This window comes from Panthera uncia, assembly GCF_023721935.1.
Source record: "Panthera uncia isolate 11264 chromosome A1 unlocalized genomic scaffold, Puncia_PCG_1.0 HiC_scaffold_17, whole genome shotgun sequence".
In the NCBI taxonomy this organism is placed as follows: Eukaryota; Metazoa; Chordata; class Mammalia; order Carnivora; family Felidae; genus Panthera; species Panthera uncia.
Genome location: NW_026057577.1, coordinates 23,463,828 through 23,482,203, shown reverse-complemented (window position 1 = coordinate 23,482,203; position 18,376 = coordinate 23,463,828). Strand labels below are relative to the sequence as shown.

General features: G+C 37.8%; 1 protein-coding gene across 1 annotated transcript in view; it reads right to left on the bottom strand.

Moving 5' to 3' along the window:
• Positions 1 to 6,101: 6,101 nt before the first annotated feature.
• Positions 6,102 to 18,376, bottom strand: part of ADAMTS19 (ADAM metallopeptidase with thrombospondin type 1 motif 19) — a 238,253-nt gene continuing 225,978 nt past the window's right edge. The window contains exons 22-23 of the mRNA XM_049649122.1: positions 11,612 to 11,789; positions 6,102 to 7,427 (exon numbers count right to left, since the gene is read on the bottom strand). Of these exons, the coding sequence (XP_049505079.1) occupies positions 7,276 to 7,427; positions 11,612 to 11,789 (330 nt within the window). The 3' untranslated portion in view covers positions 6,102 to 7,275. The remainder of the gene's footprint in view (positions 7,428 to 11,611; positions 11,790 to 18,376) is intronic.

The window sequence follows — 18,376 nt, the reverse complement described above, 5'->3', positions numbered from 1 at the left end:
TAATGAATAAATATTTCTCAGGCTGTTTGCTTTTCCTAAAAGATTCTTCAGGGAATAACACACGTCTTCAAGAAGAACCTTACTTCTCTTTGGCTCTTTATATTGGCAAGTGGAGACAGAGAATCTAGGTCCAAATATATTTGATTAGGCCTTTTCTTTGGCCAAAGTATGAGGTAGGTGAAATGAGCCTTCAGTTTTCCTTAGGCATCCTTCCCTTAGATCCCTCCGCCATGCTCTAGATGCCCAGAGGCTTGTATACTGTCTCCTCCTGTTTACAAGTTGAGTTTTAGACTCTCCCTCTTTTCTCATTCTTTGTCCACCCTCACCCCCAAACTATCGGTTCCTATTTCTCACTGTAGGCAACCTACATGACTAATGATCAGAAAATCAAGCTTGTTACTGGCCATCCCCTCCCCACCCCTGGCCCCCACTTCCACTCCACCCCACCCCAACTTGTGCCTGTGGTAATGCCGGTCCTGCCTGGAAACATTTCTTCCCAACTGGCTGTTGACCACCTCCGAATCATCCTTCATGGGCTACTGCTGATAACTCGCCTATCACAAAACCTTTATGTATTTTGCCAAGTAGGTACGATTGTTCCCTCCTTTGAAATCTTGGAGTGATTTGTTTGAAGTCTCATCTTACTATCTTTGGTCTGATGATGTATTTCATGCTTTTCTTTTACGAGCCTCATACTAGATGATACATTACCAAAGAGCAGCCCTTTCGGATGCTTCCTTCCCCATGAGTCATGTCCTGAAGACCCTCATGAAGTCCTTTCCTCCATAAATAACCATGGATCTTGTCTCTTCAAAAGCACTAGAAAGGGCTCTCCTCTGGTTGGAAATAGATAATCCAATTACATTTGATTTAAAAAAAATGGCTTAGTGCTGTTTTCCAAGCTCATTAAAAAAAAGGATTCCGTTGCCAAAAATGTTTATGATACTCTATATTCTCTTCTGGTAGTTTACAATGCACAGACTCACACTGAAGGCTCTGAGAAGTCCTGCTTTGATAAGTCTAGCATTTTCCAAATTTATTTGATCACATAATACCCATTTTATTGTTTTCCTTTTAACTCTTCAAAAAGTTTACCCAAAAGTAACTGGATGAATTTTGGCTCAGGGTTTTTATTTCTTTATTGTCATTAGGAACTTCCATCTAGAGTGACAATGGTTATAAATAAATATAAAGAGTTTTACTGGAGGGAAATCTGGTGGAAATGTGCACATCTGGGGCTTCTCAACACTTAGCATGCAGGTAATCTTTTGGTCTTTTTCTTTGTAACCAATTTTTATAAAAGTATCATTTCCTCTTGGATTTGGACCCAGAATTACGGTTGTTTTTTTTTTTTTTGAACCGTGAGAATTGTAAAAATAGGATTAAATATGGTTCACAAGGCAAAACTGTCTATATGTGAATGAATCTTATTTTCTTCTCCTTATTCTCTCTCTCCTGTTTTCCCTTTTCTCCCTCCCTTTCTCCTTCCCTCCCTCTCTAGGTTGTACCAATAACCCACTGAAATATTTGAAAGTATTTCCAGCTGAAAAGCCTGTACAATGTCCAGATGAGGAGTTGTGGCTCATCAAATTATTGGAGAGTTTGGAAATCACTTGAATAGTTTTGATTACAAAGAAAGCCTGTGACTAGCTTATAAACCCTTTTGTGTCTATTATAAAACAGTCTCAAAATTGGTAAACAGAGGCAATCAGGGTTACTGAGTACACAGAATTTGGAGTCAGAGTGGCATCAAACTAAGTTGTGTTCCTGGATAGGTTACTGAATCTCTCTAAGCCTGATTCCTCAGCTACAATGTGAAGATAACACAAGTACCTTACAAGGTTGCTGTGAGATTTTATAGGTAAAGTAGTTAACAGAATGCTTGGTGTATATGAAGTGCTTAAAAAGGGTTCATTGTTATTTTGAGTGGCTAAGAACATAGATTTTTATTTCAGTTGTCTCTGATACAAACTGAAAAAAAAAAAAAGGAAAGGAAAGAAAGTTAAAATCACACAGCCATCTTTAGTTAAAAGACAAACTACATTTCCAAGAATCTCTTTATTTGTGTGGTTCTGGGTTAAAACTAGCCAAAAGAGGAACTTCAGTGAGATATGGACAGGAAAGTGGAAACAGCACCCATTAATCTGAAAGGCTTTTTGCAAATAGGTGCTTGGCAGGTTCCAAGCCTTTGCTCTCTTGAGCTCCATGTCCATTTCTTCTCTCCAAATGTTAGTCCTGTTGACCAACAGCAAACTCAGATCTACTACCAGGTGTTTGAGTACCTACAAAGGAGGTAGCTTCACAGAGGCGACAGCATCCCAAAGACCTCTTAACAAATTACCCCGCCCTAGTCATACTTACCTGGCAGCTCAGACTAGTTGGTGACCCCTCTGATTCCTCAACTCTTCTTCACTTCGCCAGGGCTTCTGCAGTTGTGTGAATTCAAATCTGGCGAATGATAAACCTAGGTTTTAAATTCACAGTTCAAGGTCTAAGTTGGGAACCAGAAAGCTTCCATGACTATCTTCACATAAAACCTTTTTACCTGTACTGCTGATGTTTCACCATCGAAACTCATATTCAGAGTAAAGTCCTAGAATATCCAAGGGGACCACCCTGGGGTATAACATGCGAGGTTTTACACATGCCAAAGGAATTGCAAGATTTCACTAATTCATGTTAACTGAAACCCAAGGTAGATGTATGGGGACAATTCTTAATGGCTTTATATTAGGGCAGAAGGAATATAATGTTTTATTAGCCTACATGTTTTTGATATGAGTTCACTAAGTGGAGATTCTGGATTCAAAGTGTTACTTCATGTGATTGAGAGTAACTCCAACAAAGGGCCTGAAAATTGGACCCACTGGTGGTCCACAATGAATAAAATCGAGATGCCAGAACTTCCTTGTTATAATGTAGTAGTATACAGGAAAGTATACAGACATGTAGGGAGATGGTTTTAATATTATAGATGCTCACCTACCTGCTGAATTCATCCCCTGAAAGGCTCCAGAGGGCATTCCCTTGACCAAGGCTTTGAACTCCCTTCACATCAGCGAAGGCTGTACTGGAATCCTTAAAGAACTTGGTAAAGCCTATTTTCTGAAGCCCTTAAATAACATTGGGAAGTGCTGCCACAGAACTTGGCCTCTTAAATTTAATGATGATACAATTCCATAAGGGCAGGAACAAAAGGGCTGCATTTCACTGTCAGAAACCAGATGGGAATGGTTACCATGAAGGGTAGCAGAATCAAAGGGATAAAGGGAATGGTTTGACCAGCAAAGATCTTGGCTAATTGATCATGGAGTCCCTAGGACTGAAATAGATGGGCATTCTACTAAAGTCTTATTTGATTTGTGTGAGCATTAAATCTCTAGACTTTGTGGGAAGAGGTCTGATTTGGATAACCACACCAGGAAATTGCACTCCCCTGATCAATTTCTATATAAGAATCGGTTCATTGAGAATGCCTTGAGTGAAGAGGAGACTGGATCATTTTAAAAAAGGAAGGATCCTGCTATACTGTCCAATATTATACTGTAAATTACCTTCAGGTTTTCTCTGATGGGCACAATGTACTGGAGAAGGGAAATTATCAGACTTTTTGATAATTATTGTCAATTGATATTATTCCTGGTGACCCTAAGTTCCTATTATAGCCCCACAGAGCAAGAGCTTATGGAAATCAGATAATTTAATCAAGTTCTGGCTTAAGTCTCTCTCATAAAGAATCCCAAAGCCTCTACAACCACACCACAGTTATTTTCCCAATTCTGGGAAGCATATTTGGAAAAGAAATACTCAGAAACTGGCAGAAGCCCTGCTTACCTTGTTGGTTCCATGATATGTTGAATGAGGGTTTTTATGATAATAATGGCAATGGGAGCCCCTTGAATTGCCTCTACATACTGAAATTGGAAATAAAACCAATATTGCATTCTTGGAGGGATTTCACCATTACTTCTATCATTAAGGATTTGAAGGATGCAAAAATGGTAAGTCTCTGGCCCCCAATACTGGTGCCAGAATTGAATAATAAGAAAAAAAAGACACTGTATCATTTTGTTAGGCCATGTGCTTGAGGGTGATGGGGAACATGGTAATACCAGAGATTTACGTGAGCATGAGCCCACTGCTATGTTTGATTTGCCGTACTATGAGTTCTCTGTACAAAAACAATATTGTATGGAATGCCACAATAGTGAATGAAACATTTGGTAGGTTCATAGAAGAAATTTTGGCAGAAACTTTGGAGGCTGGGAAGGGCAAATGCACATTCAGGGCAAGTAGCTCTTTCTGTGAGAACAAGTCGCTGCCTGTGTTGTGACACAAGTGAACTGATGTAAGCATACTGCAATCAAGGTGGTGGGCAGGTCTTCCCAAAGAATTCTACCATCATGGGAAAAAATATCTTCTCTGCTATTGGTAGGTTGAGCTCTCTGCAGTGACTGCCCTTGGTGAGTGGATGTTCATGTTGCTGAACCCAAGCACAATCTCCATTTCTGCCACCAATGTCTCTTGTTCCTGAGCCTATTGGCAATGAAAAGGGTGGCTGAGGAAAGACACTGGCCAACATACACAGACCTTGTCATCTCATCCACTTGATGACTGAGACCTCTCTGGTGAGGGTGCTCTTTGGTGAGGGGTCAAATAGAATATATGGATAGAAGTTCTTCAGGAAGGTCTGCCCATATACCTTTTCCTTAGAACTCCCTTGTCACCAGTTTCAAAATCACACTCCTTCCAATCCTTGCCAATCCAGCCAAACCATCCTGATTGCAGGATTACATTAGATTGCTTCTATCACAAAACAAGGAGTAATTTGTTCTCATAGAAAGACACTTACCCTGAACATGGACTTGCCTTCTCAGCCTGCCAAGTTTTTGCCACAATACCACCCATTCATTTACCAAATGCCTCATTCTCTGCTATGGTATTCCATACAATATTTGTTTCTGTTCAGGGAACCTGTGTTACAACAAATAAAATGTGGCACAGGCCTCATGCTCATGCAAATCTCTGGTATTACCATCACCCTGAAACAGATGGCCTGATAGAATGATGCAGTCTCTGTCTCTCTCAGTATTCAGTTCTAGCACCAACTGGGTGAAAACATTCTGAAGGTCTTCTAAGATACTGAATATGTTCTGATTCATCTACCAGTACAGGGTGATATTTCTTTAATTTTTAAAAAATGCTTATTTATTTTTGAGGTGGAGAGAGACAGAGTGCAAGTGGGGGAGGGGCAGTGAGGGAGGGAGACACAGCACCCGAAGCAGGCTCCAGGCTTTTTGAGCTGTCAGCACAGACCCGACGTGGGGCTTGAACCCACAAACCGTGAGATCATGACCTGAGCTGAAGTCGGACGCTTAACCAACTAACTGAGTCATCCAGGTGCCCCACAGGGTGCTATTTCTACTTAGATTCACAGACTTAGGAATCAAGGGATGAGATTGAGAACGTCTCATCTTAAAATGTAATTTTTTACCTCTCTGATGCCCGTACTCTCATGACTTAAGATGTGTGGATATTAGTTAATTTTATATCTCAGCAATTAAACGAAATCTCAGCAATTAAACAAAAGAATATACATAAGTAAGGGGACATCTAGAATCAAAATGCCCTCCATATTAAAATGAAGGTAAAAAATCACTGATGAGGGATGTGTCATGAACTGTGCAGATGGTGAGGTTTTATTCTACTTCCAATCTGTTGTATCAGCCTGCCCACTTTGAGGGCAGAACACAGAAGACAAAGAGAAGACTCTTTGTCTCTGGGTTGCAGACAAAGGACTTTGTTACTCACAGCAATAGCAGTAGCACAGAGTCAGCTTTTTCTTGTGCCAGTTTCCTGAGCCCCAATTCCCCCAGGGTGACACAAAGACAGCAGGGTGATATCTGCACATGCAGTGACTTGTATCACAGGAGAGGGACCCCCGTTTTAGGGCCGGAAACCTTTATAATGAGAGGTAGGCACGTCTGCCCTTTGCTCCACTATCGTTATCCAAGGCTGCTCAACTGTCTTCCACGGCCGTACAAACATCCCTTACGAGATACTCCTGAACAAAAGCAGACAGTGCCAAGATGTGTAGAGACGTGAGAGGCCTGTGAAGAAGTGCCTCCCAACAGGAAGCTTCACATATTTTATTGAAAAAAAAAAATCTAAGAAATCATGTGAATCATGTACAACATTTTCTCACAAGAAAACATTTAAGCTGTTTTTTTTTTTAACGTTTCACAGAATTGTAAAACTTTTAGCTTTCGAAAGGAAAAAACACAATGAAACTACCACAGTATCATAAGCATTTTGTTTCTTCTTGTTTCTAGGGAAAAGGCTGGAAAATAATTGGTACGTTTTCTCATGATGATTCGTGAGGCTAAGTACTATACTCTTTTATAAATCTACTAAAAAGATACAAGGCAACGGGTGGATCGCTGATTTCTTTCAAAATATTTTAAAAAGCTAAAATCTAATGACAACATGTTAAAATAATACATATTTTTGTAGGATGTTACCATTTCTATAATGGTTTCTCTACACTATATCAACAGTGCAATGGTGATTCAGTGTAAATCATTACAGTGTTTCATTGTTACACTACTTGTGTTCAAGTACATGTTCATGAACATGATCAAAGTCTCTATTTTGACTTTTCCTTTCCATTATTAAAATAAGGTTATAATTACAGTAGAATTTTTCCTATGGATATCTCTAAATCCGAACCAAATTCATAATACATTCTCTAAAAACCTGTTCAACACTCTGAGGTTTGTTATGTTTCCACATCTCCTGTAGATGACAGAAAATGGGCTAATTCTGCATCAGGAAACCAAGAAAACAAAAATGACTTCTCTCCTTATATAACTAAACTATTACACTAAGTTAGTATACATTCTGGATAACTCAATGGTATCGGCAGGGAGAGAATAGCACCTTAGAGACAGCCCTAACTTAAAAAAAAATTTTTTTTTAGAGCCTAATGATCTTGTTTTTTTTTTTTTTTTTTTTTTCTTTTTCCCTTTTTATTTTTATTCTGGAAACTGGATCCAAGTTATTCATATAAAATTATTTATGAAGCCATATAGTATAAATCAAAATGTTTGTATGACCAAAACAAACACCATATTGGATGTTTGGCGGGCACCAAAATAAATTAATCTGATTAAATTATACGTAATCTGATAATATTTGGTCTGAGAAACATGCTAGTGTGTGTGTTTATAAATAATGTAATTGCAAAGAGCTGTGAGCCAGCCAGCCTGCTAGAGGTCAACTCTTCTGCTGCAGCTTTTGGGCATAGAAGTCCCTGCATGTCTCACAGCAGCGCTGATACCAGCGCATGTCCTGACATAGGTTCTTCTCACGTATCACTCGGCAGTACACAGGCCACTGGTCTCCCAGGCACTTGAAAGTCAGCGCAGCTGTGAAGAAGAAAACAGGGAACTCAATACACGTCGATATCCTCAGTGCCAGGGGTAAAACAAGTAGCAATCACTTAAGGGGAAGGATTTTGCACACGCACTTTGACTCGTTCATATTGCCTTCTAGAACTTAACAGTAAGATTAGGAAACACACACACACACACACACACACACACACCCTATAATAAAGGAGTAAAGTGGATGAATAACGGTCTTACTTATGAGCCCTTTTAGACTCATTCAAGTTAGATTTCTCAAATTCAGTGAGTTGTGATACAAATGGTGTTTAAGGCTCAATTTTATGGCTTTCATTTAAGCTTCTTTTTGGATTTTCAGTTGAGAAGATTAAAAAGAAAAACGAAAAGGCTCACTATATCCACCTTTATAGGAATATAAATTAACAAGTATTGTTATGGATGAAATACCAAAGCAAATGCGCTCACACTTATTTCACATTCCTCCTTTCTTAGATGTCAGGCATATCTAGGTGGGATATCTGGGGATCTTGATTTTACACATCTTTAAAATCAAAGCTGAGGCGTGCCTGAGTGGCTCAGTCGGTTAAGCTGCCGACTTCGGCTCAGGTCACAATCTCGCGGTCCGTGAGTTCAAGCCCCGCGTCGGGCTCTGGGCTGATGGCTCGGAGCCTGGAGCCTGTTTCCGATTCTGTGTCTCCCTCTCTCTCTGCCCCTCCCCCGTTCATGCTCCGTCTCTCTCTTCTCAAAAATAAATAAAACGTTAAAAAAATTTTAATAAAAAAATAAAATCAAAGCTGATTATCAAAAGTGACTGAAATTTACAGTGATAAGGTATGTGAAATCTTTCTTTTGCCACTATTCTAATAAGATTCATTATTTTCCTTTTTAAAACCTTAGGTTTTCCACTGTGCTTGTGTGTTCAGGGATATACCTTCAAGAAATAATAAATGCAGAAAATGCAATTTTAATTAAAATTTTCTTTTAATCCATTATTTTCTGCCATGTGATACTTCAAGAAGGACTCCAACTAATTGCTAGAGAAAGGGATTATGTTGTTTTTGAATACATGGATTTAGGGCATCTGTTCTAGGATTGCTTAACTTTTTGTCTTAACTACTCTTAATTCTCTTTGAACTGACTATTTCCTAGAAATGTTAATTATTTGGCTAGAAAATGAGAATATTTTTATTTCCACGAAGAACCAAACTGTTCCATTTGATTGAATCTTACTGCTTAAAAAATATCTATGACAATTTAGCTCCTTTGATTTTGGCAATATTGTTCTGTTTGATTAAATTGTCACCCTGTACACGCAGATTAAAAGTAAAGGTGGTAAGCATAAATTACCCCAATGACAGACAGGTAGTCCTGTTGTTAAAAGCCACTAGTTGCCACAGAAATAAAGGCTAATTCATTTATGAATTTTTTTCAGGCAAGTGTAGGCTATATTTACAGAAAATACATAATCTGTTTCTTGAAGATAGATTAGACTGAATAATGGGAACTGAGAATATATATGAAAACATTTTATAACATAAAAATATGCAAATCAACATTTTTTTCATTTTTCTCATTTATTTAGTTATTTTTATATATAAACATGTATATACATTATTTTTCCTGTGGCTACATTCATTCTTTTAAATATAATTTATTGTCAAGTTGGCTAACATACAGTGTATACAGTGTGCTCTTGGATTGGGGGTAGATTCCGTGATTCATCACTTACATACAATGCCCAGGGCTCATCCCGTCAAGTGCTCTCCTCAATGCTCATCACCCATTTTCCTCTTTCCCCAGACCCCCCGCCCCCCAATCAACCCTCAGTTTGTTCTCTGTATTTAAGAGTCTCTTATGGTTTGCCTCCCTCCCTCTCTGTTTGTAACTATTTTTACCTCTTCCCTCCCCACATGGTCTTCTGTTAAGTTTCTCAAGTTTCACATATGAGTGAAAACATATGATATCTGTCTTTCTCTGACTGACTTATTCCACTTAACATAATACCCTCCAGTTCCATCCACATTGCTGCAAATGGCAGGATTTCATTCCTTCTCATTGCCAAGTAGTATTCCATTGTATATATAAACCACATCTTCTTTATTCATTCATCAGTTGATAGACATTTAGGCTCTTTCCATAATTTGGTTATTGTTGAAAGCACTGCTATAAACAATGGGGTACATGTGCCCCTATGCATCAGCACTCCTGTATCCTTTGGATAAATTCCTAGTAGTGCTATTGCCAGGTGATAGGGGAGTTCTATTTTTAATTTTTTGAGAAACCTCCACACTGTTTGCCAGAGCAACTGCACCAGTTTGCATTCCTATCAACAGTGCAAGAGGGTTCCCATTTCTCCACATCCTCGCCAGCATCTGTTGTTTCCTGAGCTGTTAATTTTAGCTACTCTAACTGATGTAAGGTGGTATCTCATTGTGGTTTTGATTTGTATTTCCCTGATGAGGAATGACGTTGGGCATCGTTTCGTGTGTCTGTTGGGCATCTGGATGTCTTCTTTGGAAAAGTGTCTATTCATGTCTTCTGCCCATTTTTTGAGTGGATTATTTGTTTTTCAGGTGTAGAGTTTGGTAAGATCTTTATAGATTTTGGATACTAACCCTTTATTTGATATGTCATTTGCAAATATCTTTTCCCATTCTGTCAATTGCCTTTTAGTTTTGTTGATTGCTTCCTTTGCAGTGCATAAGTTTTTTATTTTTTTACCTTCATGAGGTTCCAATAGTTCATTTTTGCTTTTAATTCCCTTGCCTTTGCAGACATGTCAAGTAAGAAATCGCTGCAGCTGAGGTCAAAGAGGTTGTTGCCTGTTTTCTCCTGTAGGGTCTGATGGTTTCCTGTCTCACATTTAGTTAGGTCTTTCATCTATTTTGAGTTTATTTTTGTGTATGGTGCAAGAAAGTGGTCTAGTTTCATTCTTCTGCAGGTTGCTGTTATGTTGTTCTCCCAGCACCATCGCTAAAGAGACTGTCCTTTTCCACTGGGTACCCTTTCCTGCTTTGTCAAGGATTAGTTGGCCATACATTTGTGGGTCCAATTCTGGGTTCTCTATTCTGTTCCATTGGTCTATGTGTCTGTTTTTATGCCAATACCATGCTGTCTTGATGATTACAGCTTTGTAGTAGAGGCTAAAGTCTGGAATTGTGATGCCTTCCGCTTTGGTCTTCTTCTTCAAAATTACTTTGGCTATTCGGGGCCTTTTGTGGTTCCATAGAAATTTTAGGATTGTATGTTCTAGCTTTGAGAAGAATGCTGGTGCAATTTTGATTGGGATTGCATTGAATGTGTAGATTGCTTTGGGCAGTATTGACATTTTAACAATATTTGTTCTTGCAATCCATGAGCATGGAATGTTTTTCCATTTCTTTGTGTCTTCTTCAATTTCCTTCATAAGTCTTCTATAGTTTTCAGCATACAGATCTTTTACATCTTTGGTTAGGTTTATTCCTAGGTATTTTACGGTTCTTGGTGCAATTGTAAATGGGATCAATTTCTTGATTTCTCTTTCTGTTGCTTCATTATTGGTACATAGAAATGCAACCGATTTCTGTACATTGATTTTGTATCCTATGACTTTGCTGAATTCATGTATCTGTCCTAGCAGCTTTTTGGTGGAGTCTTTTGGGTTTTCCATAAATCCATGTTAATAGCATTTATTCGTATCTGATATTATGTCCTTAAGGATTCAAAAGCTATTCCCTCTTGTTTGGTGGATTAGATCCAGGTATCCATTCCTATTGAAAGCCATTTTTTACTCTGTCTCTCTCGAAAGGATAATTTGCACCCAGGGTCAAAAGGAAGGCTATTGACAACAGAGACATCTAAGGTACATACCACAATCTCACCTTTCCAGAGCCATTATCTTAGTTGATAGTTCTACCACAAAACTGGTCAGAACCAAAATATGATTCCATCCTCCAACCCTTTCTATGATGACCTTGAGAGGTGTGGCATTTGTATTTCCAGGGCCTGGCTCTGAGTAGACAGTTTCAGGAGTCTTGTTTAGTCTTTAGGAGTTTTTTTTATCCTCCTGACCATTGGGACTAAACTATAGTCAAGCATAGTTTTAGTTTAGTTAGAACCAAACTAATTCATATAGATTTATTTATGACAAAGTTTTATGATAATACACAAAACAACCATAAGCATTTCCATGCTTCTCAAAACCATCCCCTTTTTGGTCTGCTTACCCAGCCGGGGTGACGTTATGGTATTTACATTAATCTTCTCATTGCAAGGCTGAAGGTGGCATGGCCTGTATGCTGCAGGTTTCTCTGAAGAAAAACATTCATTTCCATGTCTTCCTGTGATCTTATGCATGCACTGAATAACACGGGACTGCATTCCTTTGCCACAGGTAATTGAGCACTAGGAGAGATAGAATATTGTACAAATAAAAATATGATAATCTGCATTAAAAAAATTAAAAAATAAGGGGGGGGCGCCTGGGTGGCTCAGGCGGTTGAGCGTCCGACTTTGGCTCAGGTCGTGATCTCGCAGTCTGTGAGCTCGAGCCCTGCGTTGGGCTCTGTGCTGACAGCTCAGAGTCTGGAGCCTGCTTCGGATTCTGTGTCTCCCTCTCTCTCTGCCCCTCCCCCGCTCATGCTCTGTCTCTGTCTCTGTCAAAAATAAATAAACATTAAAAAAAATTTAAAACAAATATGATAATCTGGATTTTCTAATAAAATACCCTTTTCATGGATTCCTTATATTTCAGCTGAATGGAGTCTGTCTTCATTTGTAGGATATTTTTCAAAGAAGAACATATTTGATATACAATGGTCTTTGATGAGAGAAATCTTTCAGGTCCAAATATATCACTAGATTTAATTTGTAACACAAATAAGCTGATGCTTATTTGACTGTGAAAATACAATTGTTTTATGGTATCAAAGTTAAATGTGAAAGAGCAAACATGGCTTTGTTTCTGAAAACAATGATTTATTAACTAAGCATGCTATTTTCTACAGAGTAAAGATTTAGCCATAGTTAGCAAAATATGTAAAGAATTCTGTCAACTCCAAAGGACATCAACACACCAAAGTCATACATCAGTTTTCAGGGTTATAAAAAAATGCAATGAAGTAACTACAGACACATGATAACTCAAAATACATAATTTTAGCAGATAATGGCTGAATACTGCCTCTCATAAAATTTTGAAAACAAGAGAAAAACATGTTAGTTGCATTCCTTATGCAGGTTAAGTTTTGTAACTGTCTGGGAATAACCTGAAAATGAAAATTGTATCCAGGAAATAATGGAAGTTCTATAATTCGTTTAACTAAAACACCATCATTTCTGCCTTTGAAACTAACAGAATAAGCTTTCTCACGAAATTAAATAGTCTAATAGCCTCAGGATCTAATTTTAATTAGCACACTTAGGAAATAAAAAATATCAGACTATTACTATTAATTATTTTCTTTATAAAATACATTTGGGTAAAAATTTCATTGCATATATGTGAAATATGAACAGATACTTGAAACAAGTGAAATCCCAAGGTCTTCTAAATTAGTTCTTACTTTATTATAGAAGATACTACTAAATAACTGGATATTTCCCCAAATCATGTCACTGCGATTAAAGACAGACAGACATTAAAAGAAAAAGCCAAATATTCTGGCCTTGACATGAGGAAAATGGGCTCCAATACTGTCTCTTACAACTAATTTACCTGGAACTTATTTTTCCTTTTTGTTAAGCAAGGCATTGCAGTAGATCATAACTACACTTTTGGGACTAAATTACTATGAAAGCAAAAATTCCAAATAACTTATTGTTACTGTTTACTTATTTGTTTTGAGAGACAGAGACAGAAAGTGCATGTGTGCAAGCAGGGGAGAGGCAGAGAGAGAGGAAGAGAGGAGAGAGAGAATCCTAAGCAGGCTCTGCTCTGTCAGCGTAGAGCCCAATGCAGGGCTCAAACCCAGGAACCTGGAGATCATGACCTGAGCAGAAGTCAAGAGTTGGATGCTCAGGGGTACCTGGGTAGCTCAGTCAGTTGAGTCTGCCTTCAGTTCAGATCATTATCTCACAGTTCCTGGGTTCGAGTCCCCACATTGGGTTCTCTGCTCTGTGCACAGAGCCTGCTTCAGATCCTCTGCCTCCCACTCTCTGCCCCTTCCTCATGCACGTGCGTGCGCATGCTCTCTCTCACTCTCATAAATAAATAAATCAGTAAATAAGTATTAAAAAAAAGGAGTTGTATGCAACTGAGCCACTCAGGCACCCCAAATGACTTATTATTAAGTTACTACAGTCTGGCAATTTTTTTACACTTTATTTACTTTGAGAGAGAGAGAGAGAGAGACAGGACACAAGTGGGGTAGGGGGAGAGAGAGAGAGAAAGAGAGAGAGAGTCCGAAGCAGGTTCCAGGCTCTGAGCTGTCAGCACAGAGCCTGACACGGGGCTCAGACTCACAAACCACGAGATCATGCCTGAGCCAAGCTGGACACTTAACCCACTGAGACACCCAGGCGCCCCTGTAGTCTGGCAATTTTTAAGTGGTGAAGCTTCATCAGAGCACAGGGTCTATAATTTCATCATCTAATTAATTATTCAGTGTGCCAGCCAACTATGGTATGACAGAAGTTCTGCCAAGATTAGAGTTTGCTTAAATGTTTCAGAATAGTCAAGCATTTATTGATTTTTCAAATATTTGTTGACCACCCATTTTGTTCACGATCTCCTGCACAAAATAAAAACAGCAAAAATTGTTAATATGATGGAGCTGATACTTTTATCAATAAACCATATTAACAAAACACTAAAACATATCAAATAAATGGAGTTAGAAACAGATTACAAAACTGTGGAAATTGGGCAATTTCATCCACTTTTAGCCAATTGTTTAATATTTTATTTATTTATGTATTTATTTATTTCATTTTTTTTTCAATTGCTTAGTATTTTAAATAATCAGCCACCCTACAGAACCAAAGTTTGCTGCTTTAGGATCAAAGGAAACTGATACTACTAATTCCGGAAGCTTTTACTTCATACAACACTAATGATAGTTAGCACTTACTTACTGTTTCTTATATGTCGGGTATTGTGTTAGGTCATGATTATTCAGTATTTCACATGAAGTCCTATATTTGTCCCTGTTACTCTGATGAGGAAATAGAGGCTCAAATAAGTGAAACTAATTGCTCAAGTCTTTACAGTTCAGACCTGGAGTGGAAATGGAGTCTGAACTCACATATGCTAAATTCAGAGACTAGATGCTTAACCAATTACTGCATCCTGGAACATTGCTAGCGCTTCTCTTTCTATGAATAGTCAGAAATCTTTTCTTTTCCTCTATCCTGCCAAATGAACCTCTCATCCTCGTATCTTACTATGAACTTAATTAAACATTAATGAATAAGAAGGGTTTTTTTTGGTTTGTTTTGCTATAACGCAGGTTATAAGATAGAAGATAAACTTGTTTTTCAAGAACAATTCACAAGCATGATTTGTCTTGAGATACAGTGATCATATAACTTATCACCCAAATCAGGGCACTTGTGAAAGAAGTTGCTGATGATAATTATTCCTACAGTACAGGCATACCCTGGGACAGCCCCGAGTAATCTGGGACATACAGTCACCCTATGTACAGACATCTTACTGATCTGTGTGTTAGACGGTAAACACAAATGAAGGGACACATGAAGCAGCTATTATATTTCATGCATTATCTAATATGCTCTTACACAGCATATTAAACTTTGGTTACACTTTGTCATAACCCCCATAACTTCACAAATGAAAAGAGTTAGGCTCATTGAGATTATTTCATTCATTCATTCAATTAATATTTATGGGAAGTCCACAATGTGCCAAACACTGTTTTGGATACTGGGATGTGATAGTACACAAAAGAGACAAAAACACATGCCCTCAGGGAGTTTACATTTTAATAGGAGGGAGCAAGAAAATAAAGATTTAAATTACATTGCATATTAGATAGTGACAGTTGCTATGGAAAAAACTAAAGCTGGGAAGGAAGGATGGGAAAGTTTGGGGTGGGGGGCTTTGTAATTCAAATAGGAGGATCAGATAAGGACTCACAGAGAGGGTGCCAAGAACAGCAAATGCAAGTCTTTTGATTCCAAATATGATGTTCTTTCCACTGTGTTTCTACAGATCTTGAAGTAATTACTTTCAATGGCTTTCTCTTTCTCTCCTTCCTCCCTTTTTCCTTTCTTTCCCTCCTTCCTACCTTCCCTCCTTCTGTCTTTTTAGCTACTACATTTTGAGTCTTGCTCTTCATACAAACACCAAGTAAATTTAAAGTGTACTTGAAACAAGGCAGCACTATAGACTTCCCCCTATAGGCCAAAATGCTAAACTGTCAACATTAACCTGCCAGCAACTGGTAAAGAAACACAAGGTGTCCCTGATAACTTGCCATTGATATTTCTTTTACAGGGAAAATTCCCTGGAGTATTTTAAATAGAAAGACTTGTATTGTCTGACAAGAATTCAAACAATCAGTCTTGCCCTGATGGACCTTTGGAACAAAGCACCTCGTGAATCAATTCCATGAACTAGAAGCTTTTAATTCTGAGCCCCAAAGTGTCTGGAAGTGAAATTTGTTTAACTGACTTCCTGATAGTCATCATTTCAATCTACCTGAGAAAATAATGACCTTCGCTGCACTTGGGAACACACGAGTCATATCTTTAGATAATATCACCATAGATTTCTCTTATAATCGAATAAATCCTTTCTGGCCCTGGAACATTAGTGACAACTTTTAAGACTATTAAATTATGTCTACACTGTATGTCAAACACTAAGCTTGATTAGGGAAACTTTCTCGATAATTCACAGTTTGGGCTATTAAAATACATACAGAAATCATTTAGTAAATGAGAACCATAGACACAAACGTTGGCAAATCATTAAGAAGGCTTTATCCTGTTTTAAAATGAGATCCACATTGATAGAATCTTATAACCATTTCTATTACCTAAAATTTTCTTTCTGCCATTCTTATGCCAGGCAATAAGAGATAAGAGACTTTATTCTACCTAAGAAAATTTCATTTAAACTAACTGAAAGAGAAATATCTGGAGAAGTAAGTGACATCCAAGTTGGGGAAAGTATATAGTAGATGTTTACTTAGTTCATATATTTTTCTGACAATGGCCAAGGATGATCTGATGATAGATACAGATATGTCTTGGAAAGTTGTATCTACTAACTTAGTAAATACAACTAAGTTAGATGATAAGTTAGATGATAGCCCTGTCATGGACAGGATTTGCCAGTACTGGTAAAGGCAGGTTAAGATACCACAATGTTTTTGCCAAGTTACGGATTGGCCCAAATGTAAACAAACGAAGGGAAATAGAAAAAAATGTAGGAAAAACAAACACACTAAAAAATCCTTAACAAACTCTTAACTATGTGGCATTATCATAGAGAGGGATGAAATGAACTCTGAATGGCTGAGAAGTTCATCTCATGGGTAAGCCACAGTGTGGAATCCTTCCTTCCATCACAAAAAGATGGATGAGTGGTGAGGCACTGCCCAAAATGTGAACTGCAGGAAGAAAGTGACCATGGAAATTTCACTCCTGAAATGATATTATTTATGGCATTAATAGACAGCGTTGCTCAGGTCTTGGTTTAATATTTTGAAAAATATGTAAACACCTTCGAGAAGGCGTTCAAGGAAAGGCTGTTTACCTTGAGACATTTTATCAGTGCCTGATGGGATTATTTGTTTTCAAGTCTAATCTGATGGATTGAAGAGAATTAGCTTTTAATGAGCACAATGGTATAAACAAGTTTTTCATGCACCAAATACTACATAGGAGGTATGAGTGTACTCTGTTCCTAAGTTTTCATTATTTTATATAGAAATATCCTTTCATGATGTATTTGAATATGTTTATTAAGAATCTGCATCTTTTAAAAATCACCGACATGTATTGTTCCCCGGAGTTTCTATGAATACCATTATGCAGAATGACATAAATTTAATAAATAGTAGTGAATGATAGATAGCAAATGTGCTCTGTAACACACTGACATGAGTAAAACATAGTTAATTCAAAGAAAAAGTGCTGCGCAGGCACCAATAGCCATATAAAAATTTATAAAGTGTCAAAATGAGAGAGGAGAATGATTTTAAGAGGTCCTCAAGGTTCATAGGTTCTTGTCCAACATACTACTTGAATCTACTTTTGCAAAGTATAGGATTATCTTTCTGTCAATTGAATATTCATGAATCATGTAAGAATTTCCATCCATAATGTCTCATGGTGAAATCTACCAAAGTCATGTCTTTGTTAAATTCATCAAAGAACATTGTTTTCTTCCGGTCCAAGAAGTAACCTATGTAGTTCTAGAAAACTTATTTTCACTTAAGAACTCTTTATAAATGGAATGCCCACCAACAGCTCTTAACCACTCTCCTATGTAAAGAGGAGACCCTCATTCTTGGCATTGATCTCTGACTCCATAGTGCTTCTGTGCTCCAGAGGTTCTGAGATCAAGTAGATCTATTCTGCGTACACAATTCTGAACATGGAGCTAAAAATGACTTCCACATCTATTCTTGGGTATTGGGATTCTGTAGTAAAGTGCCAAACTTTAAAGTTATTGGTTAAACGATAGTTTCTTACCTCTCCTTTCAGAACTTCAGAAGAGTCACAAAGACACTGTTTTTGGTGCTAGTTATTTGTTACCCTGGATATTTCGATAACTTAGCTTTGGCAACAAACGGGGACACTGAGGTATAAATAAATTTGTAGACTTCAGTTAAATAATCAACTAGTTTGCCAGTGAGTTTATAGAACCATTCATCTGTGCATGTTAAACTGTAAAACTCTTCAAGCTGTAAATGCTGTAAAATGTCCTCTTAAACATCACACCAAAGAGGGGAAAACCCAATACTAAAAATACCACTATAAGATATTTATTTGCAGTTTTGTTGGTGAACAAATATAGC